At 44.7% G+C, this 13,391-nt stretch overlaps 1 protein-coding gene across 1 annotated transcript; it reads left to right on the forward strand.

The window, feature by feature from the left end:
* The first annotated feature begins 5,999 nt into the window (after nucleotides 1–5,999).
* Nucleotides 6,000–8,686, forward strand: SOX11 (SRY-box transcription factor 11). The gene has a single exon (XM_014883719.2). The coding sequence runs from the start codon at nucleotides 6,059–6,061 to the stop codon at nucleotides 7,268–7,270; it is 1,212 nt and encodes a 403-aa protein (XP_014739205.1). The 5' UTR covers nucleotides 6,000–6,058; the 3' UTR covers nucleotides 7,271–8,686.
* The last annotated feature ends 4,705 nt before the right edge of the window (nucleotides 8,687–13,391 follow it).

Genomic DNA, 13,391 nt, shown 5'->3' on the forward strand with positions numbered 1-13,391 from the left:
GTAGGATTTTCAGACACTTTTAATAAGAGGCACATCTCTTCTAAATTGTTCTTCTGCCCTAAAGTGATTTGGTAAAAATGGCACGGTAGGCTCTGGATTCATTATCACACTGATTTTTCTACCCAACGAGCTCAGTTTGCAAGTAAATTTCTAACTGCCAGCTGCACAAACTCAGCCTGAGTCCTGGATCCCTTCCATCTCATGCATCACCACCAGTAATAAATGTCCTGTATGCCAGAATATGCCCTCCATGGCATCTGTGCAATCCCAGTGCCATCCGTGAATTTGCACAGGTGTTGCTGGGGGCAGACGTTCAAATCAATAAGGTTACACACAAGTGGCTGAGGAAATTATCTCCCAGACAAAACTACCAGTACTGCAATGACCTGTGGGATGGAAGAGACCCTGCCTGACTCACAGAGCCAGGTTTTAATCTCACAACCGATAAGAAAAATATTTGTCGTGAAAAGACAGGTGCAATGTACATGGAACATCCCAACACTATTTTTATGCTGCTTCTTAGAGCATAAAATGGTTTTGAATGTACATGTTGCACAAATAATAGATTGGATTTTTTTTTTAATAGGATACACTTTATAATCAGGATATTACGTAAAATCAGTAAGTGATGTATCTTGGTGTCTTAAAACATCTTGTTGTGTAAGATCAGTATGTCGGGCTGAGAGGAAATGGCCCATCCATATTGTCCCAGTGAGACAGCATTGTCATCCAACAATGCCTTAGGGGAGGGTGTTGGAGCAACAACACACTCCAGGATGCCAGACTTGGACTCACCACATAGCAGCAAGAATAGGGTTAGTTTCTGCTCCAGTTTTAAGTCCTGGATTATTTCAACCCCTGTAGATATTCACTTTGTCTCTAGATGTCTTTGCTGATCATGTATTTACAAAGAGTAAGCAATGAATGTTTCTAGGGCTACCTACAGGCAGCAGGCAGTTCAAAATCAGTACTTCTGTCACAGCTCTGTTGTGTGGCCGGGAGCAGAGTTGGGCACTGGACGATGAGTAAGTGGAATATTTAGGTCTAGCAGGAGGTGAGTTAGGAGGAGCTGCTCCTGCTCCCACTAACAGCTTCTCTGGGCTCCAGCTGGACCCCTCCAGCAGCAGAGGGCCACACCGCCTGGGAAGATGCCAAACTGTGCTGAGAAGCCAGAAAACCACCCTCAGACTGCCTTCACCAGAGTGGTATCTGATGCATGTACTTTTGACAAAATAAATTTTTTTTGCAAACAAAATCAAGGCGAAATACATCCAGATACCTTTGTTCTGCATTTAGTTTCAAACTGGATGTAATTTTTTTCTAGATTATGGTTAAACTGGTTTATTCTCTCAAATGATTACTCTTTTTCAGTTAAATGAGTCCACTTTACCTCTTCATCTGAAGTTTGGTTCAAACTTTGTTTTCAAAACAAAGACTTTGGGTAAACCAGCCTTACACAATCCTTACACAATGGATACCATGCAGAAAAGAGAGGAGAGGATACCATTTTCCTAGCAATGACAAGGAAGTTGGCTTTTTTATGTGAATTAGCAGCTTAAGATAAAAACACTAAGGTAGGGAAGATTTACCAAATCTTAAAAAGCACAGCCTGTGTGCCTTTTCACTATTTTATCCTGTGTTAGTCAACAGGAAGCAAGCCCACAGCTTATTTTTTTCCTCACGAATGCAACACTAAGGAATTTATGTTTATTCCAGAAAAGATCTCTAGGAAATATGTATGTGAACTAACCTTGGGTGTGACCTCTCCTTTCAGAATTCATCATATGTTTTCTATTAAGACAAAACCCTCTTGACTCTGTAATTCTTTCTTCTTTCATTCTGAATCCACAGCTTGTGACTGAAACCACTTCCCACACCTTGCAGAAGGTGCGTAACTCCAGCTTTCCCACACGTTCCCCAGGCAAAGTCATTTTGGGCTCTCCAGGCAAAAATCCACAGCACAATTCAGGACAAACAAGAAATAAATAGCCAAAAGAACACTGTACTCATAGTATTATTTATCATCAGAGTTAACGCAGTAAAAATCTTGGCGTTCAGTTTACTCAAATTTAACACAGAGAGCAGGCACTGTAAGGAGAGGGAATATCCTCCACTTTCCTAAAATACCTTTCCTAAAATACCATTTCTTGAACAACGAACCTTTCTTTTCCTCATATTTAATTCCTGTTTGGTAGTCAAAATCCTGTAAGGACTGTGTAAGGTCAGTCTCTTAAAAACATGCCTTACTTCGCCTTTCTAAGCACTCCTGGGGGTAGATGCAGGCACACTGGGCCACATGCAAAGGGCAGATATTCCCACATGAAGCATTTCCTGCTGGCTTCAGGCCTTTGGAGACACCTCAGCAGCTTCTTGCCGAGGACACCACTGCCATTTTCATGCTTCAGGTCACTCAGAACAACACACCCGCCCAAGCTGGAGTACTGGGAAACCCAATGTAGATGCAGACCCACAAAAACAGACTCCATCCAGGGAAAAAAGCATTAAGGTCTTTAGTGAATCCTGTTTTACCTGGGTTTTTTCCCCCCTTTCTGGGGTAGCCCAGCCTCCTATTGACCTAGATAATGGGAAGATGATTATTCATTTGAATTTCAAAAGAACGAGTAGTGGGCTGTTAGTTCTAACTGCTGCACTCTAATAGGAATATACATGCACACATACAATTATTGAACTGCTTTTAGAACATAAAATTATTTAACAGTAATATCTATTTATTCATGTACCTGCTTAATCAGATTTCTAAAATCCTTGAGATTTTTTTTTTGTTTTGTAGAGTGTGGCTATTATTTGTCAGTCTGTTTTCAGGTTCATTATCTTCCTAGCACTACCCTTAAAATTCAACAAAAAACATAATATAGACAAGCATGAGAAAACAGTAATGCAGTTTGTATGTAAAAAATCACTTCTGAGGAAAAACTGAAATGCTGCCAAAACACTCAGAAAATTAGATTTAACATAAAAATAGAAAAATTGAATTTATGAAAATTTTGTGATACCCATAGTATTAATACACATCTTCACAGGGACACACATGAAGGAGTGGAAATATCGCGGAAGTCTGGTGTAATGACAGTGGATTCAAATTACAAATTCAAAGCTTTATTAAAAATTATCTCTCCTGATCATAATGTGTTAAATGTCAGATTCTGTCACCCTGGTGTATGGAGTCCCAGTCTTATCAATATTGATTACATGGCTTCCATTGCAATTGAGTGGAAATTTTCCAAAACAGTTTATGGCTTTTGCAAAATGATTTGAAAAAAATAGCAGTACTTTGTGAAAATTCATTGATTTGATTCATTTTACAGGAAATAAAGATTCAATTTTCGTTTCATCAGCTTGAACTTTATGCAACATCCGTGACGTAATGAAATCTCCCATAAATGCCAAAAACAAAACGTTTTGACACTTTTCATTTTGCAAAATTACAACACTATTTCTATCTGGATTTAAAATTCACGTAAAAACTGCAGAATCTCTCACTAGCTATCTGAATACTGGAACTTACAGAAGAATGCTAAGAAATAGGGTTAGGTGAGACATTGGTATTCTGCTGTCATCCTAGTAAAGGTCCCAGCAGCATCAAAGCTGCCTTTCCCAGAGGCAGTCAGGCACCTACACACTCCTGAGACTCCTGTACACATCACCACTACAAGAAACATACTCTCAATTTTTACAAAATCGTGGTGACACAGCAGACTCTACAGTGCGCCCTGTTTGAGAGAATCCTCAGCAGGAAGGAGCAGGAAGGAGCAGGAAGTGCCAAACTCAGAGTCCTCTCGGAAGGAATGCCCGGTCCTGCCAACAGCCCTCCCCGGAGAGACCACAGCTGACCACAGCTGCGACAGGAACTCAGGCACTCCCTCCCAGAGGTACTGCACCCTCTTCTCATGTGGTTTCTCTAAATTTTAACATTTTATGACAGGTTGAGAAACCTGCCAGTCAAATTTTCCATTTTATCTCCTGTGTCTTAAAGGATAGACATTACTATGGAGCTAGATTGTACCACCAAGTACAGTCAGAGAGAGAGGTGGCAACAAGCCTCAGAGCAGAAATCACAGCTGGAGGCAGTCATGGAGAGGCAGAGCACTGTTTTTCGAAACCCATCTTTACAATGAAGTAACTTTACAATGAACCTTCTTCAGCTATGCCCTTTTCCTTCCCTCCACTCTGTACAACCAGCTGGGGTCAGGCAAGGAAAGTGACATAACAGTATGTATCTGCCTCCAATGTATCCTTCAAGCTCCACCTGACTCCTGACAAATGCAGCTGAGACCTGGCAGCCCTAACCTATCCATACAGCTAAAAGAAGTGTGTGACGTTTTTGGTTTTTTTGCTTTTGTTCCAGTAACAGCACTAGTCATTCTGCAGCCCTATGATATCAGAGTCACATCATCCAAACACAGTAATTTTACTGTAGTCTGAGGAAAATGAACCACTGGGATAATTAAAGGATGATGTACCAGGGGACCTACTGCCCCATTACCACCAGTTCATAGGATGTGCTCTGTCAGAGAGGCTATGCTCATTCCTCTCATTGCCATTATGTCTGTATACAGCCAGCAAACATCACAAAACTTATTAAACTTTTCTTTTTCTAATTATTGCAAACGGTAGCTGGAAAAGCACAAAGGAACCCATAAAACAGTATGTGGGTTCATCTCCAGCATACATTTTGCAATTAAAATGACCACAGGTGCATAGCATACTGTCACCTTTGGATTTCAGACATTCTGCGATAAAATCAAACATGCGATTGATTATCTGGATAGGCGGATCCGCTACAGCGTCCTGAATAACCTGATGCTTCCGAGAAAGCAAACATACAAACAAACAAACAGGAAATCAGCAGTGTTTGATGCTTTCTGTCTATTTCAACGCTGTGAAATAGACAGAAAGGAGAAGGCATCTTTATCCTCTGCCTACACCACGCGCTAAGTGTATCCAGGTGGGTGCGACGATTCTCAAGTCCTTCCTGAAGACATCCCGGGATTCCCCGGGGAACAAGGGGACCTCCCTTGCCCCGGGCACCGCCGACAGCGGCCGGAGATGCCGAGGCACCGTCCGCATCCGCAGGGACCCGGGAGCGCACCAGGCTCTCCCCTGCGTTCTCCCAGCGCCGCTCTCTACCGATCAGACACCGAAAACAGCCCTGGGAGGACAGGGAGCCGAGTCGCCTGGAGCGCTCCTCGGGGGGTTCAGTGCGGAGGAGAAGGAGGCCATGTGCGGAGCCCGCCGTGCCCGCTGAGATCCGCCCGGAGCCCGCGGCGGGGCGGGTCCGGTCCCGGCGGTGCCGCCGCAGGAGCTGAGGCCGTGCCGCTGCGGCGGCCGCGGAGCGCCAGCGCCCCCTGCCGCCCTCCCCGAGTCTCCGCGGCCTCCGGAGGAAGCGAGACACGGGGGAGCCGCCGCCGCGCCGCCCTGTCCCGTCCCGTCCCGCACCGAACCACACCGCACCGCTACGCGCCCGGCGGCGGGGGGGGCCGACAGGCGAAGCTCCTCACGGCGACACTGCCGACCCTCGGGCGGAGAGCCGAGCCGGGCCGGGCCCGCCGACAGCCGGGGAGCACCGGCAGCGCCTCCTCCCGCGGCCGCCCCCCACACCGCGCGGGGGTGTGTCAGCGCGCGGCGGGGTGGGCGTGGCGGCGGGCGGTGCCGAGCGGCGCCATTGGCCGGCGGCGGCAGTGATGTCACCCATATCAGGCGCTGATAACGCGCGGGGCGCGGAGCCGGGAGTTTCGCAGAACGGGCAGCGCGCGCAGGGCGGGCGGCGGCGCGAGGCCGGGGACGGGCACAGCGCGCGCCCAGCGCACCAGCCCAGCCGCGCCCGACCCGGCCCGGGCCGGCCCCTCCGCCGGCGCTGCGGTGCGGGCGGCACAGCCGGCACAGCCACAGCGCCCGCCCGGCCCCGCCTCGCCGCGAGGCGCGCGGAGGAGCTCGGCGCGGCTCGCAGCAGGGGCAAGGTGCGGCGCTGGGAGGGGGCGGCGGCGGCGGAGCGGCTTTGTTGGCTCGGAGGGGAGCGGCGCCTCGGCGAGAGCCCACCATGGTGCAGCAAGCGGAGAGTACGGAGACGGAGAGCAACCTGCCCCGGGAAGCGATGGACACCGAAGAGGGCGAGTTCATGGCTTGTAGCCCCGTCGCTTTAGACGAGAGCGACCCGGACTGGTGCAAAACGGCGTCGGGGCACATAAAGAGACCGATGAACGCCTTCATGGTGTGGTCCAAGATCGAGCGGAGAAAAATCATGGAGCAGTCCCCGGACATGCACAACGCGGAGATCTCCAAGCGCTTGGGCAAGCGGTGGAAAATGCTGAAGGACAGCGAGAAGATCCCTTTCATCCGGGAGGCGGAGAGGCTGCGGCTCAAGCACATGGCTGATTACCCCGACTACAAGTACCGTCCCAGGAAAAAGCCCAAAATGGACCCGTCGGCCAAGCCCAACGCCAGCCAAAGTCCCGAGAAAAACGCGCCCGCCAGCAGCGGCGGCAGCAAGAGCGCCAAGGGCTCCAGCAAGAAGTGCAGCAAGCTGAAAGCCTCCTCCGGCTCCTCGCCCCCCAAGCCGGGAGCCAAAACCGCCCACCACGGGGACTACGCGGGAGACGAGTACGTCTTCGGCACCCTGAAAGTGAGCAGCAAGACGGTCAAGTGCGTCTTCATGGATGAGGAGGAGGACGAGGAGGAGGACGAGGACGAACTGCAGCTGCGGATCAAGCAGGAGGCGGAGGAGGAGGACGAGGACGAGGAGCCGGGGCCGCAGCAGCTGCGGCGGTACAACGTGGCCAAAGTGCCGGCCAGCCCCACCTTGAGCTCCTCGGCGGAGTCCACCGAGGGGGCCAGCCTGTACGAGGAGGTGCGGGGCGGCGCCGCGGCGGCGGGCGGCGGCAGCAGACTCTACTACAGCTTCAAGAACATCACCAAGCAGGGCCCGCCGCCGCCGCAGCAGCCGCCCGGCCTCTCCCCGGCTTCCTCCCGGTCCATCTCCACCTCGTCGGCCGGCAGCGAGGAGGCGGACGACCTACTCTTCGACCTCAGCCTCAACTTCTCCCAGCACGGCCACGCCGCCGCCGAGCTGGGGGCGGGCGCCGCCGGCGGCAACCTCTCCCTCTCGCTGGTGGACAAGGACCTGGACTCCTTCAGCGAGGGCAGCCTCGGTTCCCACTTCGAATTCCCCGACTACTGTACCCCGGAGCTGAGCGAGATGATCGCGGGCGACTGGCTGGAAGCGAACTTCTCCGACCTGGTGTTCACGTACTGAGCGGGGGCGGCGGCCAGGGCGGGCGGCGACAGCGGCGGAGCTGGAGCGGTGCGACGCCGGCGATGATGATGATGATGATGATCATGATAATGATTAAAAAAAAAAAATCTTGTTTTCTTAAAAAAAAAATCTCGAAGTTAGTTCCAAGCCCGGGAGTTGTGATTTTATTTTTTTTTTAATTTTTATTTTTGTGTTTTTTAATTTTTATTACGTTTGGTGATCACAACAACAACAGCAAAGGTAAATGGGACTGGGGGAAAAATGATACAGAAGGCGCTGTTTGAAGCTTGTCGGTCTCTGATTGAAGTCTGGAAGATGGTCTGCGAAGAAGTCTTTTGGCAGCACAACTGTTACTCAAGGGGGTTTGTGGATTTTTATTTTTTTTCCCGTGAGAGATCTTAACGAACTGTTATGATTTTTTTTTTTTTTTTTCCGAAAGGGACCATTGCAACTTTTTTTGGAGGGAGAAAACTGATGTCTTCTATGCATCCGATTCTTAACAAAGCTGCAGGGAGCTTGAAAAAATGCAGACTGTACAAACGCTTACAAATAACTGAACTGACTTAAGATCAGAGTTTACTTTTCAGATCAAATTGTTTATGGTTTTACAAATGTGATTTCTACTTGCCAACTTTTTTTTTTTTTGTAACTTGTTCCCTTATACCTCCTTGATTGAATACCAGACAGCCTAGACCTCAGTACAAAAAGGTATTGAAACATTTTTGATACATAACAGACCTCAGTCTTTTTTAAAAATTAATATATTTTCAGGCGTATTTTTGTACAGTGAAAAGGGAACATTCTTGCTGTGTTTTTTCAGTAAGACTTTTCAGGCACTTCTTCCCTTTTATTTTCTTTGTTTTTCTCTGTTTTTAGCATGCAAGTTTGTTGGTACGTTACGTCCTGGTTTTAAAAGGATTAAAATTTTAAAAAATAATCCTTGCATCTAAAGGCCTTGTGGTTTAAAGAAAAAAAGAAACAAACACTTTTTTTGTACAGCTATAGTTCAGATTTGTTCAATATTTGTAGGTAAAGATTTATTGAAAATGGTGATATAGACCTCAGAGCTGTTATCTTAGTTTAAAAGATTGTATATGTACTGTACTATAGTAGGATTTTATGTATCTCATACGCTGTGATATGTGGATGGGGCCCCAGATGGAAGGTATGAAACTGGATTCTCGATTTTAGCAAAAAAAAAAAAAAAAAAAAGAAAAAAGGCACATAGTTTAAAAGGTTTCTCATATTGTGCAATATAATCTAAAGTACAGACCATCTGCATATTTTGTAGCAAATGATGGCAAAAGCAGACTTGTGCACTGTCAACATCATAGCCTGTTTTTTTTTTTTTTTTTTTTTTAATGCTGAAAGTCTGTATCTTTACAATTTTAATAAATCAGCTGGAACTGATAGAAACTCGTATCGCAATTAGTGTCTGTAGCAGTAACGCTGGAGATGCCGTGTTGTCACCCTCGCCCGCGGAGGAGCGGTAGCTGTAGGCTGTTTGTTGTGCATGATCAGAGCTAGGGGGGGGAGGAGAGTCAGGACTGCTTCTTTTCCTTTTTTTTTTTTTTTTTTCCCCTCCTCTCGCCGCTTTTTTCCCACCGGCTTTGCTCCGCGGGGCCGGGGTTCGCTTGCTGCGGGCTGCTCCGGGCAGTGGCAGGCTGGCTCGCCCCGGGTATTTTCGGCTCTGCCGCCTTCCCCCCGCTCCGGGGGCTGCCCCGGCGGTCTCCTCGCAGCCGCTTTGCGGGCCGGGGGCTCCGGGGGTCTCCGGGCGAGGGGCGCGGCGGGGCCGGCTGCCCGCTCCCAGCGCGGCCGGGAGGGCGACTCGCCCCCTCGGCATGCTCACGGGCTGCTCCCCGCTGGGCTTTTTCCTGCCCCTCTCCCGTTTCTGATGGATAACCTGGGCCAGACTCGAGGTGGAGATGCTGAGGGTGGCGGTGCCGCATCTGGGCCCGCCGGGGTAGCCCCGGAGAGCCGCCCGCCGCTCCGGGCAGGCAGGGCAGGGCAAGGGGGACGAGCTTCGGCGGTAGGTAAGCAGACTTTGTCAGTGTGCTTTTTCTTTTTTTTTTTTTTTTTTTTTTTTTTGACTTTAGGAGCCATCGGATTTCAGTTGCGTGCTCTGAAATAGCTGCTGATGGCAATAAACAGACTCACGAGGTGGAAGTTTGTTTCTCAAGAAGTTTACTTTTTTATCTGATAGGCATTGGTAAATTATTGCTACCTTTTTTTTTTTTTTCTCCGCTAATTAATAATCCAGCTGTTTACAGGGACAATTCACTGTGCTGGTGTTTTGGTGGCAACCACTGCTACAGGCTTTCAGACTTGCTGAAATGAAAATCCTGCATACGCATTTGTAAGGCATAATAAAACATAACATTAAAACCTGCATGCATGTTATGTTTAATCAAAGACAACTCTTAGGCATTTAAGTGGTGAGATATCTTACTTTAGGTTAGTTAAACTGGTAGTAAAATGATTAATATAATCTGATCTCTTTCTAATAATAATAAAACACTCATGATTCTAAATAAAAGTTGTTTGGCCTAAATCTTTGCTATCAGAAAAGAGATATAGCATATCTGGGAACTCAAATTTATGTCTTGCATTGTGATAATTCTTTATGAGAAACTGTGTTTTAAAACAAACTTAATTACAATATACAAGATATCCTTGGCAATGGATAGTCCTCAATAAAACAGAGTTTCTTGAATTTTCAGTTTTTGGTCTCAAATGATTAGTGTGTTCTCCATGTAATAACTTAGAAATCAGATTGAAAACAAATGACATTTATCTCTTCTAAGGCAAAAGACTGAAAGAAAATAGATACACTGAAGTGCTCTAGCCTAGCCATTCACTATCCTGCTATTGAAAATCCCGTTTTGGGCTAGGGTGATGGAGTAAGTTGATCAGGTTCTAAGTCTTAAAACTGAGCCAAATTCTCTTAGTAATTCTTCAAGCTATCATGAGGGTAGGGTGACTTGTTCTTTCAGTCCCTTTCTTCTGATATGCATCCTTGTTTATTAAAGTGATAATAGGCAGTGTCATTAAACATTTGTACTTTACAGATGTTCAATGAGTTATGAATGATTATGGTCAAATACAGGCTGCATTTAGTTTGCATTGTAATAATGTCTGTATCTCAGCCTATAAAAGTTTTGACTTGCATATATTTTTGGAAGCTGTTTTTAAAATTACCATTTAAAATATTACTCAAGGATAGTTGATTTAAATGATCCAATTAAAGAGCAGTCAGGCATATTTTAAAAGAGCAACAGGTCTACTTTAGTCAAAGAATATAATACCCACTCAGAAGTATATCTTTTTCTTCTAAATGGGAATTATACTGTACTATATCAGAGAAATATTTTGAGTGAAGGTATATGATGCAGGGAAACAATTTTTTTGGCCAAACACGTGAGTTACTTTGAGTTACTTTTATTTTAGAGTTTATTATTGCATATTGTTCAAGGAAAAAATTAGATAATGTTCTGTTTAAGCCACTGCATATTTAGGGCTGAAGTTTGATGCTGTTGAATGCCTAAGCTCCTACTGATCTCAATGAGAGTAAAAAACAATCTTCTACTCATGAAAAATAGCATCTGCTAAGCTACTCTTTTTCTTTATTTTGTCATTAATAATATTCATGCCTCCTGTTTCTTTCTTTTTTTTTTTTTTTTTTTTTTTGTGTACATAGGAATCCTTGTTGACATGCTAGAGCAGTCCTGTTGCAGGCCTGGTATCTCCCGTGGCCTTTTTCCCGCATTCCTTGCATTTGTCTCTGTACAATACTCCTCTATGCGTAATAGGACTCAGTGATAGGAGGGACAAAAGTGAGCTTTTCTATGTTGAAAGACAATTTCCTTACTAACACTGAGGATGTCAACTCAATGTTAAACGTGCTGATTCTTCCTATCTTTAAAGTGAACATTTTTTGCAAACTTTTTTCCCCTTTTGATGTTTTTACTCTGTTTTTTCCCTTCCTTTTAAAAGAACCACAGTTAAGAAATATTTTCTTTAAGTGCAGTCTTTTACAAATGTGGTAGAAAGGCTCATTCGAAGCGTCCTTTAAGTGCTACATGCTGTTTAGGCATTCACGGACATACAGATGAAATTTCAAGTCTATTGAATGTGATTTGCATGCGTGCAGTATGGTCCTTCACTCTTGCCTTTTTGAGGAAAGTGCAACTCTGTTGTTACACCAGGGGAAAACTGGTGTGGGGTCAAAGTCAGGGCCATATAAGTTTTAGGTGTTTGATAATCAAAACAGTTCATGAATTCCGTTTTACATCTTCACAATTGTTGCCTAGTAAGGCCTTAAACCTGCTCTGGTTGAAAAAAAAAAATTCTCATTGAGCATAATGGGAGTTTTTGCCTCAAGGGCTGCTGGCAGGATAGGTGTCTTAGCTCCTCCTAACCTCCATTTGTAAGAATGGCCAGGAAAAAATAAACAACAAAAACTTAATACAATGAGTTGCCTTACATTTCCCCTACTATACAGTTGTATTTCTTTGATTAATTTCCTTTCCCTCACTCACATCCAAGGCTGTGATTGTTTTTGTTTTTAATTTTTTTGCACACTACCTATACCAATTAACTGCCTAATTAGTTTTATCTTCTCTACATGGATGCAGTGAATTTGTAAGAGAATTTCACAAGCAAGTAGTTTTTTAGTGAGTTTAAAGTAAATAGAGTTTTAAAGACCTATTTTTATATTCAATATAAAGCACAAATGTGCAGAAAATGTAGAATGACTTACAAAAAGGGAAGCAAAAGTTCGTAATATTTCATGTATAAAAGTAATACCTTCTTTGGGGTGAGATTCTCTTAGAAAACCCAATACTTATGCCAGTGCAAAGATAGGAATATTTTAAAAACTCTTAGAAAAATTGTGATTGACAGCAATTTAAAAGGAATGACTTCTGTAGATACAAGGAAACCCCTAAAGCAATATGGATAAGAAGGGGTGAATGGTTTTCAATGATGAACAACAACCTGGAAGTGTGAGAATGGAGGTTTCAATCCTTATTAATTAATCAAATTTCTTCTTTTGTGGTTAGTTACATCTGGATTTTCTGTGAAGTGCAATCTTGCAAGATGAAATTGTGAAAGTTCAGAAGCAGGTTTGATTTAGAATTATTGAAAGAGGATTTAGACTTTGGTAATTCACACTTCCAGTAAAATCAAGACATTGATTTACTGCTTGAAGAAATTTGATCAAGTAATAATGATTAATCCGGGAACTCCCATTGTCACAATTTGTTTTCGTTTCCATCGTCCTGCTTATCTCCAAAACCAACTTGCCTCAACTCCTGGCAAAGCCAGGGAGAAGAGTTATATGCCATTGTTAGTTCATTTACAATTTGTATCTGGTTTTGCTCTTGTACATATGTTGGCGTTTTGGAGTCTTTACATAAATGCTGTGATACTTTTTTTCTTATTTCCTTTAATTTTTTGGTGGGCTGTTTTAAAATGGAGGCCTGTTTTCCAATGTGGGACTTTTGATGGTTACAACATTTCAATGATGTTGCATGATGGCCACAGGTGGGGGAAATTGAATGTTTTAGAGCAGTTTTTCAAGCATGACACTTTTAAAATATGTAATTTCAAAGACTTTTCAAGGCCACATGAAATTAGTTTTCATAGCCACTCCAGGTCTTGGGGGGAAAAGCTGAAAAGTACTTTTGTTTAGAAGTCTGAGTGATGGTGGGGGGGAAACCTTTTATTGAGGTTTTTGCATGCCAGTGCACGGCCTATTGCTGTGAGAAGGAAGATGGTAAGGCTGCTTGAGGCAATGCACTGGAGGACAAAGTGTTTTCTAGCACTAGAAAAAGAAAATGCATGGCAAAGTTTTGTCTTCTAGTAGACTATATAGCATGCAGAGTTTAGTATGTGTCAAAACAGTGTATGACATTGCTGTATCAAAGTTGTAAAATTAAGCATTATTTATTGAAAACTATGTATTTTTTTTGTAAAAACCTGATCACCTAGAGGATTAATATCAGTGACTTGTGCTAGTGCTACAAACTTAACCAGCTTCTTTACTACAGTACTTGATATGCAGTGTTAATGCTCAGGGTTGAAACCAGTCCACTCCAATGTCTTTTTTTGCAAGAGTTTT

The sequence above is a fragment of the Sturnus vulgaris genome, chromosome 3 (assembly GCF_052056855.1).
Source record: "Sturnus vulgaris isolate bStuVul1 chromosome 3, bStuVul1.hap1, whole genome shotgun sequence".
Taxonomy (NCBI): Eukaryota; Metazoa; Chordata; class Aves; order Passeriformes; family Sturnidae; genus Sturnus; species Sturnus vulgaris.

Coding starts and splice junctions, on each gene's coding strand:
- SOX11 (XM_014883719.2), top strand. CDS start 6,059: ATGGTGCAGCAAGCGGAGAGTACGGAGACGGAGAGCAACCTGCCCCGG.